At 44.7% G+C, this 23,573-nt stretch overlaps 1 protein-coding gene across 3 annotated transcripts in view; it reads right to left on the bottom strand.

The window, feature by feature from the left end:
• The window catches only part of LOC120522832 (neural cell adhesion molecule 2-like), a 1,092,848-nt gene that overhangs the window by 489,130 nt on the left and 580,145 nt on the right, over window positions 1-23,573 (bottom strand). For all 3 annotated transcript variants that reach the window (XM_039743520.1, XM_039743521.1, XM_039743522.1), the window contains exon 5: window positions 17,088-17,225. In XM_039743520.1, coding sequence (XP_039599454.1) covers window positions 17,088-17,225 — 138 coding nt within the window. The remainder of the gene's footprint in view (window positions 1-17,087; window positions 17,226-23,573) is intronic.

Here is a 23,573-nt window from a genome sequence, read left to right as displayed (position 1 = left end):
TATTTGTGATGTGCCATCTGTTGGAGTGGCAAATACAATGCATTTTATTTCTAAACATGTTTGTGATGTGTCATCTTTTGGAATGACATAGACATAGCCACTGGGTGGACTCACAGATAGACACCCCCACACTTATCCTTTTATTAGGTGGTGGGGGGGTTAGGATGGTCCACAGGCCTATGCACAAGGCCACAAGGCTCATTTTCATCCATTAAGGATAGCTTGTTTACCTGTTAATTTTCGGCCTGATCGTGATATATTTAGGGGTCTCACCATTCTGAACATTTTACTTGTATCGCTACTGTCTATGTAATCCTGCCTGTGGTTCTATGTGATTAGTAAACATTAAAAAAATAAAAAAAAGCAGAAGAATGTTCTAGCACTAAGGTGGGGGTCTCAGAGCATTCCAATAGTAAGCAGAAGATTCCATTTATTCTTCTTAGAACCTTTAAGAAGTGCCAGGATGGGATGTTGGGACAGCTAAATAAACAGGCTCGATGGACTGAATGGTGTCCTCTCGTTTGTCAGATTTCTTATGTTCAGTCCCATTTTCAGGCTGGCTGGTCGTCTTTTCTGAGGATGCAAATCCAATAGTTTTCTATCAGATGCCACTTGAAAGTTGTCCTGCACATTAAACAGAAGACGTCAGGGATCCACAGTCTAGTGGAAGATTTGTTAGGGGAGCAGACTCGAGGACTGAGCTATTTCACGCAGTGCTCTTGAAGGTGACAGACAAAGACGAAGAATAAAATAAAAGACAGAAGAGGAAAAAGAAAAGGACATGCATTCCTATCTCTTAGACAGCAGAAACAAATGGCTACTGAGACACCGGCAGTTTGATAAGGCTATTACTTCCCCAGAACGGTCATCTCAAGTCAAGGTAACAACCCAAAGAGCTCGACTCATTGAAACTGGCCTCCTACTGAAGGCTAAAATAATAAATGAGGGCGAGAGCAGCAGGGAGACGGGAAAGAAGCAAAAGGATCAAAGGTGGCACAGGCAGCTGGATCTCTGGACAGACTTCTGACCGGGGCACTGTGGGCTACAGGGCGTCGTAAAATAAAACAAATTAAAAAATAAGAAGATTTGTGCTTTGTTTTTCAAAGAAATATTCCTATGGCTAAACTGGCAAATCACATCCTCGTTGACCCCTACGCAATATGTTAATCCCTGAGACATCGTACCCATTGCTGGCCGCACACACACCGCTTCTTCAGGTGAATCTAAATCACTCCGTCGCTTCATCCATCAATCAATCTTTATGTGATATCATAATCTGCTCAGAACTTTACAAAGCCAAGTTTGGGATTTCCAAGCCTCCGTGTCATAACTCTCTGAGTGATGAAACACCAAATAACCAATCGTCGTGTAGCACTCTGTCCAGATCAACCAATCAGAGAGCTGCTCGCAAAGTGTTCCATCATTGTTGTTTCTGTACATAGAGTGCTCTGTATGAATATCAAATGAATGATACATTTTGAATCTATATAGTGCCTTTTACAGAACATACCAACCCTTTACATAGCATGTTTCATTCATAACTGGTGTGTTTCTTTGCATGGATACTAAATATTAAAATATCAAGCTGAATAAAATTGGAGCACATTACTTCCTAACATTTTGTCTTTTCTAGTATGCATGTATTTGATTTGATATACAGTAAAACCTCAACTATCCATCACTCGATTAACCATCAAATTAAATATAATTGTGCATGTCAACCTATTACTGTACCGCTACTGCCATGCGGTACGCTGTAAGCTCCGCACTTTGGATCAGCTGTCCGTTGTACCAGCGCGTAGTGTTCTCCCCCAGCACCGTGTGTCCCGTCGCATTTTGAAATCACAGTGTCAGTTTTAAAGGCGTTTCGTAGCTTTACTCTTTTATTATAATTAATCTGCTTAATGGGCGGCACGGTGGCACGTTCTCCCCGTGTCTGTGCGGGTTTCCTCCCACAGTCCAAAGACACGCAGGTTAGGTGCATTGCCGATCCTAAATTGACCCTAGTGTGTGCTTGGTGTGTGTGTGTGCGCCCTGTGATGGGCTGGCACCCTGCCTGTGGTTTGTTTCCTGCCTTGTGCCCTGGGCTAGCTGGGATTGACCCTATAGTTAGGATATAGCGGGTTGGATAATGGATAGATGGAATCTGCTTTACATTGTTATGGCTGATAAACATATGCGTGTGGTGTTGGAATTCTCATAAAAAACTGAAATTATTAAACATTTACAAAACAGCGATAGAGGTTCAAGTATTGCTTCAGTTTACGGAGTAGGAAGAACAACAGTGACCGATATAAAGTGGGATGAAAATGGAAACCACTGATGGCAAAGTTATTCTGTGTTAATGTTAATGTTCTTCTGTATTATACCTCGTAATTTTCTTTTTAAATTCTGTTATACAGGTGCTGGTCATAAAATTAGAATATCATGACAAAGTTGATTTATTTCAGTAATTCCATTCAAAAGTGAAACTTGTACATTAGATTCATTCATTACACACAGACTGATGTATTTCAAATGTTTATTTCTTTTCATTTTGATGATTATAACTGACAACTAATGAAAGTCCCAAATTCAGTATCACAGAAAATTAGAATATCAATTAAGACCAATGCAAAAAAAGTATTTTTAGAAATGTTGGCCAACTGAAAGGTATGAACATGAAAAGTATGAGCATGTACAGCACTCCATATTTAGTTGGGGCTCATTTGGCCTGGATTACTGCAGCAATGTGGCGTGGCATGGAGTCGATCAGTCTGTGGCACTGCTCAGGTGTTATGAGAGCCCATGTTGCTCTGATAGTGGCCTTCAGCTCTTCTGAATTGTTGGGTCTGGCGTATTGCATCTTCTTCTCAGGCGAGTTTGCTGGCCAATCAAGAACAGGGATACCATGGTCCTTAAACCAGCTACTGGTAGTTTTGGCACTTTTTGCAGGTGCCAGGTCCTGTTGGAAAATGAAATCTGCATCTCCATAAAGTTCATCAGCATCAGGAAGCATGAAGTGCTCTAAAACTTCCTGGTAGACGGCTGCATTGACCTTGGACCTCAGAAAACACAATGGACCAACACCAGCAGATGACATGGCACCCCAAACCATCACTGACTGTGGAAACTTTACACTGGACCTCAAGCAACTTGGATTCTGTGCCTCTCCTCTCTTCCTCCAGACTCTGAGACCTTGATTTCCAAAGGAAATGCAAAATTTGCTTTCATCAGAGAACATAACTTTGGACCACTCAGCAGCAGTCCAGGCGAGACGCTTCTGACGCTGTCTCTTGTTCAAGAGTGGCTTGACAAAAGGAACGTGACAGCTGAAACCCGTGTCTTGCATACGTCTGTGTGTGGTGGTTCTTGAAGCACTGACTCAAGCTGCAGTCCACTCTTTGTGAATCTCCCCCACAGTTTTGAATGGGCTTTGTTTCACAATCCTCTCCAGGGTACATGCGGTTATCCCTGTTGCTTGTACACTTTTTTCTACCACATCTTGTCCTTCCCTTCGCCTCTCTATTAATGTGCTTGGACACAGAGCTCTGTGAACAGCCAGCCTCTTTAGCAATGACCTTTTGTGTCTTGCCCTCCTTGTGCAAGGTGTCAATGGTCGTCGTTTGGACAACTGTCAAGTCAGCAGTCTTCCCCGTGATTGTGTAGCCTACAGAACTCGACTGAGAGACCATTTAAAGGCTTTTGCAGGTGTTTTGAGTTAATTAGCTGATTAGAGTGTGGCACCAGGTGTCTTCAATATTGAACCTTTTCACAATATTCTAATTTTCCGAGATACTGAATTTGGGACTTTCATTAGTTGTCAGTTATAATCATCAAAATTAAAAGAAATAAACATTTGAAATACATCAGTCTGTGTGTAATGAATGAATCTAATATACAAGTTTCACTTTTTGAATGGAATTACTGAAATAAATCAACTTTGTCATGATATTCTAATTTTATGACCAGCACCTCTATAATGGTTTGCTAATATTTTGTGGCATGCATGCAGTTTGTGATGCACTCTGTGGGAGCAGAAAGTGCAGAATGAACGCTGTAAGTGATAGGACTAGGGGAGGAGCGTCTGTCCTGTGAGGGGCGGAGATGACACGCCTCTCAGGAGATGAGTGACAGGAGGTGTTAGAGTTAAAAGGAAGTTTGGAGTAGGAAGTCAGGAGCAGGGCTGTCTTAACACACGAGCATAGGGGTCCCATGCTAATCTATGTCTGTTGTGACTTGCTGAGTGGTTGTGTAGGTAGGGGTCCCAATGCACTGCTTTGCCTGGGGGCCCATAATGCTCTTAAGACGGCCCTGGTCAGGAGACAATAAGCAGGAGTGTGTGAGGTATTAAGAAAGACAGAAGGTGAGTGGCAGAAGATAAACTGACCGGTAGGGAGAGCTTTCTTTTATTGAGTTAGAGATGCGCTCCGTAACTTAAATAACTCGAAAAGCATTTGTTAAGGAAGGAAGATGCCAAGTAAAACATAGAAAAGTCTCCTACCTCTGAGATGTGTTTCCTTATTACGTTGGTCGTTACAGTATTATATGAATTAATTAATTTTGTTAATACTAAATCATATTTTGTTTTGGAAATAAATATGACTTTTCACTAACATTTTTAATGTAGCTGTTCTGCTATCCGTCTTTTCTCTTATCCGTCACAGCCTCGGTCCCGACCCCTGACGGATGATCAACGTTTTACTGTACTTAGTTAATCGCTGATGGAAAATTGTTTTATCGCATGACCTTTGGTGGTCAGAGCGCGGGGTCAGCCATAGCTCTGCACCCCTGGAGTGATTTTCAGGTTAAGGGCCTTGCTCAAACACCCAACAGAGTAGGATCCCTTCTGGCAGTGACAGCATTTGAACTGGCGACCTTCCGGATATCCTTATTGGCATGATTTTGTGGTTTAAGTGTCTTTTGTGATTTTTGAAGTCATTTTGATCTTACCGTCACATTTTATAGTCAATTGGGTTTCTGGAGGTGGAGAAGTGGACGCAGAGAGGAAAAGAGAGGGAGAAGGGAGAATACTTGGGTTTGTGAAACCATTCATGAAGCCTTTGTAAGATACTTGTGGAAATATTTAAACGTGGCACTTGTAGATCGTCTAATTCATGTTGCCATTGGGTAAAAGTAGTGTTTCTTCCCAAAGAAGAGGTGTATCCGTGAGAATGAAAAGATTTGTTCTTTGGTGAAAGTGGAATCCACATACACGAGCGGCAGAGATGCAAAGTGGCCAACACGTAGCGCAGGCCTTGGGGTTGAGGTGGATGGCAAGTGACTCTTTATAGGAAGAGTCACCAGACACATGAATGTCACTGCTGAGGTTAAGTAAACCTCTCGACAAGGTTGACACTCTCTCGACAGACAGACACACTTTTTGTGCTGTGGTAGTTGTAGTGTCTGGGGCATTGTTTCAACTCCTAATGGTCACTATACAGTATATATGCATAATGTGTATATATATATAAATATATATATATAGACGAGCAAAATACCCGCGCTTCGCAGCTGAGAACTAGTGTGTTAAAGAAGTAAAGAAAAAGAAAAGGAAACATTTTAAAAATAACGTAACATGATTGTCAATGTAATTGTTTTGTCACTGTTATGAGTGTCGCTGTGATATATATATATATATAGCAAAATACCAGCGATGTCATGTGTTAAAGAAGTTATGAAAAAGAAAAGGAAACATTTAGAAAATTACGTAACATGATTGTCAAAGTAATTGTTTTGTGTATTTGGCGGCAGCGTCACGAAGTTGTTTTCGGCAGCTGCATCAGAAAATGTACCACGACGTCTGACACGCCTCCTTTTTACTGTTTTCTCACAGCTTGGATTGCTGCTGTTATAATGGGCTTGAGTCTACATATATATATATTTATATATATACATTCATACATAGTGTATATACATATCTATATACATATCAACATATACACACATATATATATATATATATATATATATATATATACACCTATCTACATCATATATACACACACATACATACATACACACACACAAATTATATATATGTGTGTGTATGTATGTATGTGTGTGTATATATAATGTAGATAGGTGTGTGTGTATATATATATATATATGTATATATGCTGTATATACACTCACCTAAAGGATTATTAGGAACACCTGTTCAATTTCTCATTAATGCAATTATCTAGTCAACCAATCACATGGCAGTTGCTTCAATGCATTTAGGGGTGTGTTATGGTCAAGACAATCTCCTGAACTCCAAACTGAATGTCAGAATCAGAAAGAAAGGTGATTTAAGTAATTTTGAGCGTGGCATGGTTGTTGGTGCCAGACGGGCCGGTCTGAGTATTTCACAATCTGCTCAGTTACTGGGATTTTCACGCACAGCCATTTCTAGGGTTTACAAAGAATGGTGTGAAAAGGGAAAAACATCCAGTATGCGGCAGTCCTGTGGACGAAAATGCCTTGTTGATGCTAGAGGTCAGAGGAGAATGGGCCGACTGATTCAAGCTGATAGAAGAGCAACTTTGACTGAAATAACCACTTGTTACAACCAAGGTATGCAGCAAAGCATTTGTGAAGCCACAACACGCACAACCTTGAGGTGGATGGGCTACAACAGCAGAAGACCCCACCGGGTACCACTCATCTCCACTACAAATAGGAAAAAGAGGCTACAATTTGCACGAGCTCACCAAAATTGGACAGTTGAAGACTGGAAAAATGTTGCCTGGTCTGATGAGTCTCGATTTCTGTTTAGACATTCAAATGGTAGAGTCAGAATTTGGCATAAACAGAATGAGAACATGGATCCATCATGCCTTGTTACCACTGTGCAGGCTGGTGGTGGTGGTGTAATGGTGTGGGGGATGTTTTCTTGGCACACTTTAGGCCCCTTAGTGCCAATTGGGCATCGTTTAAATGCCACGGGCTACCTGAGCATTGTTTCTGACCAGGTCCATCCCTTCATGACCACCATGTACCCATCCTCTGATGGCTACTTCCAGCAGGATAATGCACCATGTCACAAAGCTCGAATCATTTCAAATTGGTTTCTTGAACATGACAATGAGTTCACTGTACTAAAATGGCCCCCACAGTCACCAGATCTCAACCCAATAGAGCATCTTTGGGATGTGGTGGAACGGGAGCTTCGTGCCCTGGATGTGCATCCCACAAATCTCCATCAACTGCAAGATGCTATCCTATCAATATGGGCCAACATTTCTAAAGAATGCTTTCAGCACCTTGTTGAATCAATGCCACGTAGAATTAAGGCAGTTCTGAAGGCGAAAGGGGGTCAAACACCGTATTAGTATGGTGTTCCTAATAATCCTTTAGGTGAGTGTATATATATATAGATATATACATACATACAAACGTACACACAGGTATATATATGTGTATATATATGTATGTGTCTATATGTGTTTGTATAGCTTTGGTCACTGAGTGCAAGGGAAAAATAATAAAATGTAGTCTAAGTTATTAAACAGTAAAACATTAACGTTTTAAGAAGTAAAGCTACATTGAGCACTACTGGAGTGGTTTCGGGTAAACTACATTTTAAAGACTGTGTAACACAACAGGTAAGTAACTAACAGCAGCTAAATGTATATGGATCATCTCTCGGTAGTAGATCCCTTTTGAAAGGCGCTACACGACGGCTGTGGTATAGAAATTACATTTTCTATGTGAACGTTCAAATTTGTGCCACTGGTAATGTGCCTTACCGGCATTTAAAGAAAATTAGTTTTGTGTCCTCTGCACTGTTAAGAGAGAAAGGCTTTGGTTTGGGATAAAAGGAAAAAAGGTGTAAAGAAAGGAAAGTTGCCTTTTTCTTTTATATAGTATAGAGATGTGTTCGCTGACGATATGAGTGCCTTTTGGGGACAGTCGCGGTGGGTCTTGTGTAGACTGGTGAGACGTCCCTGCCATTAACTGTCCGGGATGGCACTGTCGGTCCTCCACTCCTGTGCGTGTCTTCATAATCCGAGCTGACGACCTCATAATCGTATACGTGTAAAAGAAAGCGAAGCACCTTAATATTAGTTTGCCGTGGTCTAGAAATGGGATCCCGTGTTTGCAGTTGTCTGGGCTATAGCGCATGGGAAGGGGGAAAAATATTAAAAGTGTTTACTTTGACTTAAGGCAGAAGCGCAGTCAGCGTCTCAAAGGCCGGCACAGCTACTCACGTGCGCGCCGGCTGCCCGACTTTTGTAGTATTTTTGCAGTGCAGGAAACCCCACTTTTGCAGACACGTTCCGTGAGCAAAACTCTCCAGCGCTCTTTAGAGGTCTTGCTTTCTCTGCGTATCTGCGTTCATTGTCTGTTCCGTGAGCCTCGGGTACATGCATCGAAGCTTCTGAGCTGTGCCTGTGCTATCTCGTGCGATCTCGTGATGTCCACAGCGTTATTTAATGTTAGCTAAGACCCGGCACTTAAAAGTTTCTCGCTACAGCAATTTACACCAAAGTCTCATTTATACCTCGTGTCTTCTCATTAAACTTGTATCTCGCAAAAAGTATTCAGCCTTTTCCTTCAGCGCTCTTTCAATCAATCAGTCAATCAACATTTATTTATATAGCACATATTCATACAAAAAAATGTAGCTCAAAGTGCTTTACAAAATGAATAGAAAATAGAAGACACAATAAAAATAAACATAAGTCAACATTAATTAACATAGAATAAGTAAGGTCCGATGGCCAGGGTGGACAGAAAACAAAAAAAAAACTCCAAAGGCTGGAGAAAAAAATAAAATCTGTAGGAGTTCCAGACCACGAGACCACCCAGTCCCCTCTGGACAATCTACTGTGAACGGTACCCGGGCACAGACAGGCGGACATGTTGTTATGACACCACCACACGTTTATTTACAAATTATTTACAATATTGGGTCACCAAGACCCCCAAACAATGGTCACAAAGACCCAGTCACGTGCACAAACCCCAAACACTCAAAAGTCCTGGCCACAATGCCTTTCTTCGGGCAGCCTCCACTCTCCACTGCTTCGTCCTCCTTCCACCCGACTCCAGCTCTGAATGGCGGAGGCGGCCCCTTTATGGAGGACCGGATGAGCCCCAGGTGTTCCCGGCAATCTTCTGGCCACGCCCCAGCGTGGCGGAAGTGTCGGCTGTCCTCCCGGCTGCTCCCCGGGCACCGTCCCAAGTCTTCCCCCCAGCACTTCCTGGTGTGGCAGGAGTGCTGGGGAAACAAATCCCCAAGGCATTGGGGCGCCTCCTGGCGGTGGCCACGGGCCCCTACAGGGAAGAGCTTCCAAGCCCTTGACCCGTGGCTCCCAAAACAACCCGGAAGGCACACCCCGTGATCCAGGCCGGGCTCTGACCCTCTTCCGGTCCCTCCTGGCGTCCCGGTCGGGTCATAGCCCCTGGCATCCCTGACAGTGCCCCACAGCCAGCGACGACCACTGCGTGGGTAGGCGACCCGTCCGCGAGGGCAGCAGAGCTCGAAGCGGGCCCCACTCGAGGACAGCGGGGTCGGCCCGCACTCCTAGCAGGGACAGGGGCGGACACAATCCAGACACCAACCCATGGTGCATCCCTGTGCCTCGCACAGGTTGTGCTCCCCCCTTTTACCGGCACCCCGGGGCCTCCTTGGTGGGCACCCCCTCCGGGACCTCCACGCCCCTTTGTTCTGAGCCACTCGTTCCCCCGTTGGCTCCTCCAGCTGCGGCGCACCTGCGCACCGACAGAGATCCTTCTGCAGGCGGCCCGACATCAGAGGGCTGTTCCGCCGAAGGGTTCCTTCAACTCGCCCGGGGTCCGTCCCTACAAAAGAGAACACAGGGGCAGAACCGCTGCCAAAGCACCCAGCTCGTGCCACGCACGGGCAGCGTTCCCCCTCAACGGCACCCGGCACTTGCCTGTCGGCACCCTCTCCAGCGGCTTCCGTGTCCCTCTCGACGATGGAGTCGTCGGCACCGCCCTCTCTCTCCCCCGGCCTCAGGGATTCCCTCTGCTCTCCCAGAGGGCAGCCAGCCACACGCGTGCACCCAGCAACGCGTCTCACCTTATCGGAGGAATCGGCACCCAGCCCTTTATTCCTCCCTTCACTCTGGGGCGCCCTGGCGGTTTGAGACTCCTTATGGAATAAAAGGCGCCTCTGTCCCGTCTGCGTCCCTATAGTGCGGCGCAAGACCGCAGCCAACTTCGAGGCGGGCGCTAGGACCAGGGCACTTAGCAGCCCGTGTCCCTTCAGCGTCCTCACGGACTCCCCCCTCGCCGCGCATGCAGTCCGCGGCGCCGCACCTCCTGTCGGAGGGCTGCTTACTCGGAACTGATCATTGTCTTCACAGCCTTTTTCAGCAGCCCCTCCCATATGCTTTACGGTCGGCTGTACTCACCGTCTCCGCTGTACCTCTCCGGCTGGAGATTCCAGCGTCGCGCCGTCCCGTTGTCGATAGTAGCGTTCTCAGCGCCCAGGCGCCTTCTTCTCCAGTACCAGCACCTCAGCCCGGAGGGCACATAGCACCTGTAACACACGCTGCCCGGCGGGCTGAAGGGCGCCTCCAGCTCCGCCAAAGCAGCCGGCAAAGACAGGAAGTTAACCGGCGCGAGCCTACCTGACTGTCGGCCTCCGACGCCGGCCACTTCCTGTGGGCCTTCTCCTCCGGCCCAATCGGGTCTCCCCCCGCTCGTGATGGACATTCCCTGGTACCGCCTCTCTACAGTCATGGCGGGCACGCAAGACACACCGTCAATGGCGTGCCTGTCAGGGAGGGACTTCCGTTCAGCGGCCATCTTGGCTCCCTTTCTGCGGCGGCGACGGCTTGCCGGCAGCCTTGCTGTTGCCAGCGCCTCTCGAGCTGCAGCGTCTCCTCCTTCGCAGCCCTCGCGGCTGCCGCTGTGCTGCGGGCCCGCAAACCAGCATCGCCCGCCACTGGCGCGGATCCTGGAGGTCCCTGCCTGGAAAACAAAACACACGCCCGGCCCCAAGGGCGGCTGCCGATAGGCAGGAACTCACCTCCCAGGTCCCGTCATACCGAGGAAACGTCCTCGGTGTGGCCTCTCCGGACGCCATGCCGTCCCGGGCGCCTCCAGCAAACGCGCGCTTCGTCGGAGACCGCTGCACTCTTCCAATGCCGCGCCCCGCCCGCTTCAGGGAATAACGGCCCTCCTGCGGACCCCTGGCGGTCCGTGGGGTTCTTTACCCGGGGGCTGTGTGCACGCAGCACCAGCGGTATGGGTGGGGTCCCCTGCTGCACGGGCCGTCCACAACAATATTTTTGTACAGGTCTCCGCCTTGTAACAGGCGGAGCATCCTGCCGCTCGCCAGATGTGAGCGGTACCGGGCACAGACAGGCGGACATGTTGTTATGACACCACCACACGTTTATTTACAAATTATTTACAATATTGGGTCACCAAGACCCCCAAACAATGGTCACAAAGACCCAGTCACGTGCACAAACCCCAAACACTCAAAAGTCCTGGCCACAATGCCTTTCTTGGGCGCCTCCACTCTCCACTGCTTCGTCCTCCTTCCACCCGACTCCAGCTCTGAATGACGGGAGACGGCCCCTTTATGGAGGACCGGATGAGCCCAGGTGTTCCCGGCAATCTTCTGGCCACGCCCAGCGTGGCGGAAGTGTCGGCTGTCCTCCCGGCTGCTCCCCGGGCACCGTCCCAAGTCTTCCCCGCAGCACTTCCTGGTGTGGCAGGAGTGCTGGGGAAACAAATCCCAAGGCATTGGGCGCCTCCTGGCGGTGGCCACGGGCCCCTACAGGAAGAGCTTCCAAGCCCTTGACCCGTGGCTCCCAAAACAACCCGGAAGGCACACCCCGTGATCCAGGCCGGGCTCTGACCCTCTTCCGGTCCCTCCTGGCGTCCCGGCCGGGTCATAGCCCCTGGCATCCCTGACACTACCTAACATAAATCAAACAGTCCTCTTTGTATTTAGGGTTTTCATGGAAGGACCTGATAATAATGGATGCTCTTTGAGAGCTCTTCCTTCTTTTCTACGTACTGCCGTCACAGTCAGTTCATGTGACTACATGGGAGGCGTGATGATGTCACACGGCCATCGGGCTAACGTCCATTACAGTATATGGAGAAAAACAGGTTCCAGTTATGACCATTACACGTAGAATTTTGAAATGAAACCTGCCCAACTTTTGTAAGTAAGCTGTAAGGAATGAGCCTGCCAAATTTCAACCTTCTACCTACACGGGAAGTTGGAGAATTAGTGATAAGTGAGTTAGTGAGTGAGTCAGTCAGTCAGTGAGTGAGGGCTTTGCCTTTAGATACTGTGTGTGTATATATATATATATATATATATATATATATATATATACACACATACACATATATACAGTATATACAAAACCACAGTTATAGAAAAGTTGGGGCGCTGTGTCAAATTTAAATGAAAACAGAACACAATCATTTGCAAATCTCATAAACCCACATTGTATTCACAATAGAACATAGAAAACATATCAGATGTTTAAACAGAGAAAATGTACCATTTTAAGAAAAGAATCGGGTCATTTTGAATTTGATGACAGCAACACATCTCTAGAAAGTTGGGACAGGGCTGTGTTGACCACTGTGTAGTATCCCCTCTTCCTTTAACAACATCTGGGAACTGAGGAGACCAGCCGCGGGACTTTTGGGAGAGGAATGCTGTCCCGTTCTTGTCTGGTATTGGATTCTAGCTGCTCCGCAGTCCTGGGTCTTCTTTTTGTCGTATATTTCCTTTCATGTTTTCAGTTGGTGAAAGGTCTGGATGGCAGGCAGGCCACTTCAGCACCCGGACTCTTCAAATATGAAGCCATGCTGTTGTCATCGATGCAGTATGCGGTTTAGCATTGAAATATGCAAGGCCTGCTTTTAATGCAGTGCTGCCTAAGGACCCGAAGATCACAGTTTGACACACCGGTGCACCCAAGAATTACCGTTAGCACTGAAATACCGGGAAATGAAGAACTCAGACTGAGCCATAATGTGAGACGAGGCCAAACACAGGCGTTTAGGAAACAAGGAATCAGCCATCACTCATCAAAACCACAAAGCCCTGAAGAATGAAGGTAAATGAGCATGCGGTCCTATTGATACACAACCCTACTATCACCAGGGCCCGGCAGACATGATTAAAGAAAAATAACTAACTTTCTCAACTTCCCTTTATTTAATAATAACCAAAGAGAACTGGTCCCCATCACTGCCCACTAAAACAGCAGGGTGGTGTTGTGGAAATTTCACACACAACAATAACATGAGATAACAAGTCCACAACCAACCATACAAATACATTCTCTGTTTCAGAACCTCAGTAAACATATTATAAGACAAAATTATTTAACTGTGGAAGAATTCACAAACAACTACTATTGATAAGTAAGGATATCCCGATAGTAGAATTTTTTGCATTCGATACCAATGCCAGTGGAATTTCACAAAACTCAATCGCTACTCGAAACAGAAAATGCTTTCACCGGCTTCTTAATTTAAAGTAATTCCATTATTAAAGTTTTAAATAGAAAGCCTTTTTCAGTAATACAATACAAAGATAATAAATTGTAGCAATAACAACAGCTTTAAAACAGTAGACAATCCATTCAGAAGATGCCCATTTAAAGGAACTAGTACTGGCATTCATAAATATTAAAATATCTTTCAAGATTTGTATTTAATGGCAAGGTTTGTGTTAATGTTCCTCTTTATTGTTCTTTTTTTTTTAATATTTTACACGTTTTCAGGTTGATATTTTCTTATGATTATTATGTGCCGTTTTGTTAAGTGTTCTGCCATTTGCTTGTGTTGTGTGGGTGGAGCCTTAGGGGGCGGGGTCACCCTGACATCACTGCCGCTGGGCCCGCCCTCTGCCTTGATATTGAGGGTGGAGTCAGAGTCCTGGCAGTGCCTCACTGAGGCGTGCTGGAGTGTCCTTGTGAGCTTCGCTTTACCTTTTATTTCATTACGACTCCTGTTCTTGGGATTACTAATTTGGGATGCTATACTGGGACCTGTTCTGGACTGCTTTTTTACGTGATTTCTTTTTGCCTGGCTTTTCTAATTTTGTGCTTCCTTTTGTTTTTCTTTGATAATTTCCAAATTTATAAAGATTCTTCTGTGGTGGGCTGACACCCTGCCCGGGGTTTGTTTCCTGCCTTGTGCCTGTGTTGGCTGTGATTGGCTCCAGCAGACCCCCGTGACCCTGTAGTTAGGATATAGCTGGTTGGATAATGGATGGATGGATAAAGATTCTTGTGGAGGAGACTTGACTCATTTAGTCAGGAGGTGTGAAGCCTGCTGCCACCTGGGGGCACAGTATCTGTAATTGTGTGTACCTGATTGGGCCGATGGACTTTTCAATGCAGTTTATTACTTTCTATTTACAGGAGAGTGCACTCACTAGGTGGCACAGTCTTCAGATACAGAGACCTGCACTGGTCCTCTGTTTAGCATTCAGAATTTCTTCACATCACTATTCCAAATCTCACAACATGGAGTGCAAACATAAGCACAAACAGAGCCAAGGTGGTGCAGGAATTCACAACATCTGTTAAAAAGTTTGCCTTGTTGCCCCCATGTGTGTATCTGAAATGAATACAGGACCGTGGAGGAGAAGGCCACTGGGGGAGAAGCGGCCTTTTTTTTTATTTTTATTTTTTCTTTACTTCAGAAGCAGAGTGTGCTTTAAGGCAATCAGCATGCACTTCACTTGTTAGCTACATGTTCGGTAAGATTTATGTTTGTAAATTCCTTTAGGAAAAAATGCAAATTAGTAAGACACAGGAAAAAGAAAAGAAAGAAACGAGAACATTTGCTTCAGTTTTGAAAGAGGAAAAAGATGAATTGAAAATATTCAGATATAAACACATATCTGTAATTGTGAATTTGCTTCGTTATAGCACAACACACCCACACGAGCTTTAGTTAGAGTGAAACAAAACAATAAAGGCATTTTATGGATAGATGTGAAAGGCGCTATATGAGACAGATTATAGATATGAAAGGCCCAAGATTTCGGAGAGACACATTCAAAAGGAACTTTAAGATAGATAGATAGATAGATAGATAGATAGATAGATAGATAGATAGATAGATAGATAGATAGACATGAAGGGCACTATATGATAGATAGATAGATAGATAGATAGATAGATAGATAGATAGATAGATAGATAGATAGATAGATAGATAGATAGATATGAAAGGCACTATATATTAGATAGATAGATAGATAGATAGATAGATAGATAGATAGATAGATAGATATGAAAGGCACTATATGATAGATAGATAGATAGATAGATAGATAGATAGATAGATAGATAGATAGATAGATAGATAGATAGATAGATAGATAGATAGACATGAAGGGCACTATATGATAGATAGATAGATAGATAGATAGATAGATAGATAGATAGATAGATAGATAGATAGATATGAAAGGCACTATATATTAGATAGATAGATAGATAGATAGATAGATAGATAGATAGATAGATAGATAGATAGATAGATATGAAAGGCACTATATAGATAGATAGATAGATAGATAGATATGAATGGCACTATATAATAGATAGATAGATAGATAGATAGATAGATAGATAGATATGAAAGGCACTATATAATAGATAGATAGATAGATAGATAGATAGATAGATAGATATGAAAGGCACTATATAATAGATAGATAGATAGATAGATAGATAGATAGATAGATATGAAAGGCACTATATAATAGATAGATAGTTAGATAGATAGATAGATAGATAGATAGATAGATAGATAGATAGATAGATAGATAGATAGATGAAAGGCACTATATAATAGATAGATAGATAGATAGATAGATAGATAGATAGATAGATAGATAGAAAGGCACTATATAATAGATAGATAGATAGATAGATAGATAGATAGATAGATAGATAGATAGATAGATAGATAGATAGATATGAAAGGCACTATATAATAGATAGATAGATAGATAGATAGATAGATAGATAGATAGATAGATAGATAGATAGATAGATATGAAAGGCACTATATGATAGATAGATAGATAGATAGATAGATAGATAGATAGATAGATAGATAGATAGATAGATAGATAGATAGATAGATAGATAGATAGATAGATAGATAGATATGAAAGGCACTATATAATAGATAGATAGATAGATAGATAGATAGATAGATAGATAGATAGATAGATAGATAGATAGATAGATAGATAGATTTTTAGGTAGGTTGAATTTGAGGTCAGTCAGTCAGTCCTCTTCATTTTGCACACCACAGTGTCAGAGCGCCATTCTGGTTCTCGAGTGTGAGCTGTTTAAATTGATTTTACGTTTCACACTTCCCCAAGCAGGGTTTCATCCTTTCAGATGAAGCATTCTCTCTGATGTCAGCCAAAGTTCATGTTTTTAGTTTTTCAGTCACAAAAGAGGCCAACTTGATTTTTGAAAGGTGACAAATGTAAGTCAAGTACTAGTAAAGATTTCCAATATTGCAATGTGAATTCCAGTTAATTTGCTGCTCCAAAGTGACTCTCATTTTCCATAAAAGAAGCCAAGACACAACATAGCTATGAGATCGAGAAATAACAGTTAATAGATCTGTCGCAGGGCTCCCCATTATTGTGATTTGACGAGTGCCCCTCGTAACTTTGAAGCAGAAGGGCCGCTGGGCTCGATGCCACAGTCTGCACTCTTGCTAGGGTCATGGTGGACTTGGGGGTCCCAAGTCTAATCAGGGCCATTCCGTTGTTCCCCTTAATGACTAACATATTTCTTCTCAGAGTGCTTGGCAGATCTTTACCTGACAGCTGTATCCTCATTTATTTCAAGCTGTGTGTTCAGAATAGTGGTTTATATTAGAAACATAAGATTGGAGGAATCTTAATTTTTTACATTTATTTTAATCTGTGGTGCCATTGCGCAGATTTGTCCTTTTTTTTTATAAAACACTCGGGATCAAATTCTAGTTACGCCACTGACAGGAGCCATTCTCATTTTAAGCCTTCACCAAGACAGTAAATGAATGCCCTGCTTTCCCATGCAGAGAGATCTTATCAATTATATACCAAATTATGATTTGGAAAGTGAAGAGCGTGTCAAGCTTACCATTGACAATCACAGCGATGTCTCTGAAGTCGATCTCCCCTCTGGCTTCCACTCTGGCCTCACATCGATAAACTCCTTCATCAGTTTTGCCCACATTTAGTATCTGCAGATTATTATTTGCAAGGACTGCATAGCGACCTGATCAAAAAAGACACAACAGAAAACTCACTTAACAAGTTGTACATTGACCAGCATAAAGACGTGAGATTGCCATTCTCCATACAACAGCAGTTCTACAATTACATTATGACATAGATAAGGACACGAGTAACAAGCTGGGTAAGTATGAAGAGGACATCAAGATAGTAAGAGTTGTAGATCATTTAGAATGAGCTTAACCATCACAGAAGGACCTTAAGAGAATATGGGCTTGGGTAGAGATAAAATGTAAATAGTTATAACTTACATATGGGACAAATACAAATATTAGATTTAATAAACAACGGAAAATCTCAAACTAGTGAACTCTTCACTTTCTACATGGGCAGAAGTGGTCAAGGAAGCTGGTAGGATATTTTGTTATATAGCCTGCCCAATGTGAGAAGAACAAGGCAAGAGAAGTCGTGGTTAAACTATATAATGCAATGGGCTGACCCTCCTGAAGCTCCATATGCAGTTTTGGCCTTCCTATTACAGAAAAGACATAACTATATTGCCAAAAGTATTGGGACCCCCCTCCAAATCATTGAATTCAGGTGTTCCAGTCACTTCCATGGCCATAGGTGTATAACATCAAGCACCTCGGCAGGCAGATGGCTTCTACAAACATTTGTGAAAGAATGGGTGACTCTCAGGGGCTCAGTGAATTCAAACCTGGTACCCTGATAGGATGCCACCCATGCAATAAGTCCATGCGTGAAATTTCCTCACTACTAAATGTTCCACGGTCAATTGTTAGTGGTATTATAACAAAGTGGAAGCAATTGGGAACAACAGCAACTCAGCCACAAAGTGGTAGGCCATGTCAAATCACAGAATGGGTAATGGTGCATGCTGAGGTGTGCAGAAGTCACCAACTTTCTGCAGAGGTCATAGCTACAGACCTCCAAAAGCTCAAGAACAGTGCAGTGCAGAGAGAGCTTCATGGAATGGGTTTCCATGTCCGAGCAGCTGCAGCCAAGCCTGACATCATCAAGTTCATGCAGTGGTGTAAAGCCCACCACCACTGGACTCTAGAGCAGTACAGACATGTCCTCTGGAGGGATGAATCACGCAACCCGATGGATGAGTTTGGCCAGGAGAACAGGAGTCGCCTGACTGCTTTGTGCCGAGTGTAACGTTTGGTGGAGGTGGGGGGGCTGGGTTATGGTGTGAGGTTGTTTTTCAGGGTCTGGTCCCCTTAGTTCCAGTGAAAGGACCTCTTGATGCTTCAGCATACAAAGCCATTCTGGACAATTTCATGCTCCCAACTTTGTGGGAAGAGTTTAGGGATGGCAACGTGACTGCACAGGCACCAGTGCACAAAGCAAGACCCGTAAAGACATGGATGAGAGAGTTTGGTGTGGAGGAACCTGACTGGCCTGCACAGAGCCCTGACCTCAACCTGACAGAGCACCTCTGGGATGAATTAGAGCGGAGACTGCGAGTGAGCTAGGCCTTCTCATCCAACATCAGTGCCTGACTTCACGAATGCTCTCCTGGTCACAAGTCCCCATAAACACACTGCTACACCTCGTGGAGAGCCTTCCCAGAAGAGTTGAAGCTGTTATAGTGGGATGCCATAAAAGTTCATGTGTGTGTAAAGGCAGGCGTCCCAATACTCTTGGCAATACAGTGATAGCAGCACTAGAGAAGTACAGAGGAGAGCAAGCAGACTGATTCAGGACCACGGACAGCAATCAAAGAGGCGAGCCAGTAGACTAACTCAGGACCTTGGAGAGCAACCAACAAGGTAACACAGGTGGAGACAAAGCTTTAGGACCCAATCTCACTCGAGATAAATGTGTAGTGGTAAAATGGGCGGAGCTGGAGGAGTGTATGACAGCGGGGTGGGCGGGGCTAGAGAAGCATGTGCAACAGAGTGGGTGGGGCTAGAGGAGTGTGTGCAGCAGGGTGGAAAGGACTAGAGGAGCATGTGGGAGCACAGTGAGAGGGGCTAGAGAAGTGTGTGCAACACAGTGGGAGGGGCTAGAGAAGTGTGGGCAACACAGTGGGTGGGGCTAGAGAAGTGTGTGCAACAGAGTGGGCAGGGCTAGAGAAGTGACAGAGCACCTCTGGGATGAATTAGAGCGGAGACTGCGAGCGAGCTAGGCCTTCTCATCCAACATCAGTGCCTGACTTCACAAATGCTCTCCTGGTCACAAGTCCCCATAAACACACTGCTACACCTTGTGGAGAGCCTTCCCAGAAGAGTTGAAGCTGTTATAGTGGGATGCCATAAAAGTTCATGTGTGTGTAAAGGCAGGCATCCCAATACTCTTGGCAATACAGTGATAGCAGCACTAGAGAAGTACAGAGGAGAGCGAGCAGACTGATTCAGGACCACGGACAGCAATCAAAGAGGCGCGCCAGTAGACTAACTCAGGAACTTGGAGAGCATCCAACAAGGTAACACAGGTGGAGACACAGCTTTAGGACCCAATCTCACTCGAGCTTTGTACATTTCTAGCATTTGCTTTGCAGTTTATCCAGCTTTTTAGGGCATTTGTCAAACTTTTTCAGTTTTTTAGGCACTTTCCAGGTGTTTTTCAAGCATTCTGACAGCGTTTTCAAAAAAGTGTTTTGCAGGGAAAAAATATCCATCCATCTATCCATCCATTATCCAACCCACTATATCCCAACTCCTCCTGAGGGAGGAGCAGTCTCTTTGTTACCTCGGTCTTGATCTTCTTTGAAATCCTTTATTCTCACAATTTAGAACTTTCATGTCATGTGCTTTTTCAGGATTTTTTGGTTGATCTTCTGTCTCTCTCCATTAAAATGAAACTACCATTAAAATCAGAGACTGTTCAGTTCTTGGTAAGCGAGCAAACTTACAAATTCAGCAGGGGATCACATCCTTATTACCCCCCACTGTTAGTAATACGGTGTCTAAATCGCTTAACACCCAATTTCACGTGACGTATCATGGGCATTAAGCAGCACTGACCTGCTCATAACAGTACAATTGTTAAAATAAAATATTTAAAAGATTTTTATAGTTCATCTGGCCTCCATATCTAAATACCAAACTTGGCCCATGACTATCAGGCCCACAAAGGTGAATTCCCCCCCGCGCCACTAGGTGGGTCTCAAGGTTTCATTTTCTATACTTTATTTTTTCATTTTGCCCTGTGATGGACTGGCGCCCTCTCCAGGCTTTGCTGCCACATTGCGCCCTATGCTAACTGGTATAGGCTGCAGTTCCCACCCTGCCCCGGTTTAAGACTAAGCGGGTTAGAAAATGAATGACTTCACTTTACATTTCATCTTGGGCTTCATAAGCGCGGATTTGCTGTTTGCTATTTTTTTCTAATGTAAATTTGATAAAAAAATTAAATTAATTATCATTCATTGTGGACGCCGGCATCGGACCCTGCTCTGTTGTGTTTCTTTTCGTGGTGCCCGGCTGTACCACTTGATGCCATTGGTGCTCTGCCAGGCTACAAGGGATGTGACCCCAGAGTCTTGGCATTCGAAAGGATTCTTATTAGCCCATCCAGCATGAATGGCTGCCCAGGAGGAGAAAGTAGGCCAGTTGACTAAGGTCATCCAAACTGACCACAGACCCCCAGGAATCCTGATGATGGCTGGAGTTTTGGGTTTCTGATCTCACGTTGACAACTGACCACATTTCAATTATAAAATGAATGGAATATTAAATATTTACGTATGAAGTATTTATGATAATCAGTGAGATTCCTTTCTGCACAGTTTGTGTGATGGACAGTAGCTGAGCACGTCTTACAGGAGGAAACTGAACTCCACTGTGGGGCCACGCCAGACTCCCTTTTTTAAAGAAATGGGAAAACGGTGAGGAAACTGATTTACTGGTGACTGGTGCAAAATATGGGGTCCCAGGGGCCAAACCCTTTAGACCCCAAAAAAGCCTGAAAATCAAAATATTAAGAGGTCCCTGGAAGAAAATGTTAAAACATTGGTAGAGTGTTGTAATTTACTCAGCGTCCATTATGGAGTCTGTGAGGACAATACTGCTGCAGGGTGTAGAAAGGCAGGATGGTGAAAGACGCTGGTCTGCGAGCACTTTAACAGGCTGGGTGGGGATAGGCAGGCAAGGGCATGGTGGCAGATGGGGCAGAGATAAATGTTTGACTGGCTACAGACTGGAAGGGGCTAGAACTGGTTACCTGTGTTATTTAGAATTGACTTTAAAATACTGCTTATGGTTACAAAGCCTTAAATAATCTGCTCCACCTTATATGTTGGAGTGTCTGACACCTTACACTCCAAATCGTAACCTTAGATCTTCAAATGAGTGTCTTCTAAGAATTCCAAGAGCTAAACTTAACTTAAGAGACTTCTGCTGTTGCGCACCTCAAATCTGGAATAGCTGACCAATAGAAACTTGCCAGGCTGATACGGTGGAGCACTTTAACAAACTGCTAAAACCCGTTTCTTTAACATGGCTTTCTCATAACTCCATTTTAATTTAATCCTGATGCTCTGTATTTTCCATGAATTATCATCACTATTAATGGTGGCTCCAAAATCCATACTAACCCCTACTTTTTCTTCTGTTCTTTGGCCGGTTTTCTGCGCCATCACCACCACCTAATCAAAGTACCATGATGTCCCTACATTGATGGATTTAAAGGCCTGAAGTCTGCATGACCATCATCATCAAGTCTTTCCATGAGAACCCTGAATACAAAGTGGACTGTTTCATTTATGTTAGGTAGAATGCCTAGAGGGGGCTGGGTGGTCTCATGGTCTGGAACCCCTGCAGATTTTATTTTTTCTCTCCAGCCGTGTGGAGTATTTTTTTGTTTTTTCTGTCCTCCCTGGCCATCAGACCTTACTCTTATTCTATGTTAATTAGTGTGGTCTTATTCTAATTCTTACTTTGTCTTTTTTCTCTTTCTTCATCATGTGAAGCACTTTGAGCTACATTGTTTGTATGAAAATGTGCTATAGAAATAAATGTTGTTGTTGTAGAACAGTGTGTAGCCACTGGCCGGGCGGGAACAGATAAATGTGTAGTGGTAAAATGGGCGGAGCTGGAGGAGTGTATGACAGCGGGGTGGGCGGGGCTAGAGAAGCATGAGCAACAGAGTGGGTGGGGCTAGAGGAGTGTGTGCAGCAGGGTGGACAGGACTAGAGGAGCATGTGGGAGCACAGTGAGAGGGGCTAGAGAAGTGTGTGCAACAGAGTGAGCAGGGCTAGAAAAGTGTGTGGCAACACAGTGGGAGGGGCTAAAGAAGTGTGTGCAACAGAGTGGGCAGGGCTAGAGGAGTGTGTGGCAACACAGTGGGTGGGGCGAGAGAAGCATGTGCAACAGAGTGGGTGGGGCTAGAGGAGTGTGTGCAACAGGGTGGACAGGACTAGAGGTGCATGTGGCAACACAGTGGGAGGGGCTAAAGAAGTGTGTGCAACAGAGTGAGAAGGGCTAAAGGAGTGTGTGCAGCAGGGTGGGCGGGGCTGAAGGACTGTGTGGCAGCACAGTGGGTGGGGCTAGAGGAGTGTGTTGCAGCAGGTCGGGCAGGGATGCTCCTCTAGGCAAGTGCATGGTGGTGATTTGACAGGCAAGTACATTGGCACAGGATGGGTGGGGCTTGATGTTTGAGTGGCTGGTAGCTGGGTTGAGTTAAATAAATGTACGGCAGTGGGCTTGGGCAGGGTTAGAAAAGTGTCTGGAAACAGGCTGGGTGGGATTAGATGAGTGCTTTGCAGCAGACTGGGTGGGGTCAGATTAATATGTGGGTGGAGCTAAGCAAATTCCTGGTGATAGGCTGGACAAAGATAGACAAATGAATGGCAGCAGGCTGGGCGGCCCTAGATAAGCGCATAGGAATGGGCTGGGTGGGATTAGATGAGTGTGTTGCAGCACCCTGGGCTGAGCTAGGCATTTGAATGGCACCAGGCTGGGCAGAGCAGATGTTTGAATGCCAGCAGCCATACATCAAGGAAATAGATGACATCCTTGAAAAATCAGGTTTAAGAAATAGGGCAGAAACTGGGACCCATCTCAGGCGTACGTTTAGTGCTTGTCTGCATGGGGAGTCATCTCGGTGATGATGAAGAATGTAAAGCCAATTGCTGCCACTGCGGTAACCTGCAATATTCAGATTGGGAACAGCTTAAGAAAGTGGCATCTCGTTTCCAGTTCACATACGTTTTGGAGGCATTTCTCGTGACCTGTAAAAATGGGGAAGTGAAATTGTCGGTCTCGTTAGGCTCTTAGAGTGCAGCGACGCGGCACATTGGTGTTCAGTAAACAGGCCTGTTATTGGGATGAACCTGTAGCTGTGCTACCGAGAAGACTTCACTTCAAGACAGTCAGCTGACGTGCACAGGGGCCCATGGCATTCAGAGGGCAATGTTCAGAGC

Source organism: Polypterus senegalus, chromosome 2 (genome assembly GCF_016835505.1).
Source record: "Polypterus senegalus isolate Bchr_013 chromosome 2, ASM1683550v1, whole genome shotgun sequence".
Taxonomy (NCBI): Eukaryota; Metazoa; Chordata; class Cladistia; order Polypteriformes; family Polypteridae; genus Polypterus; species Polypterus senegalus.
Note: the sequence above shows the minus strand (reverse complement) of the source record. Positions and strands in the feature narration are given on the sequence as shown.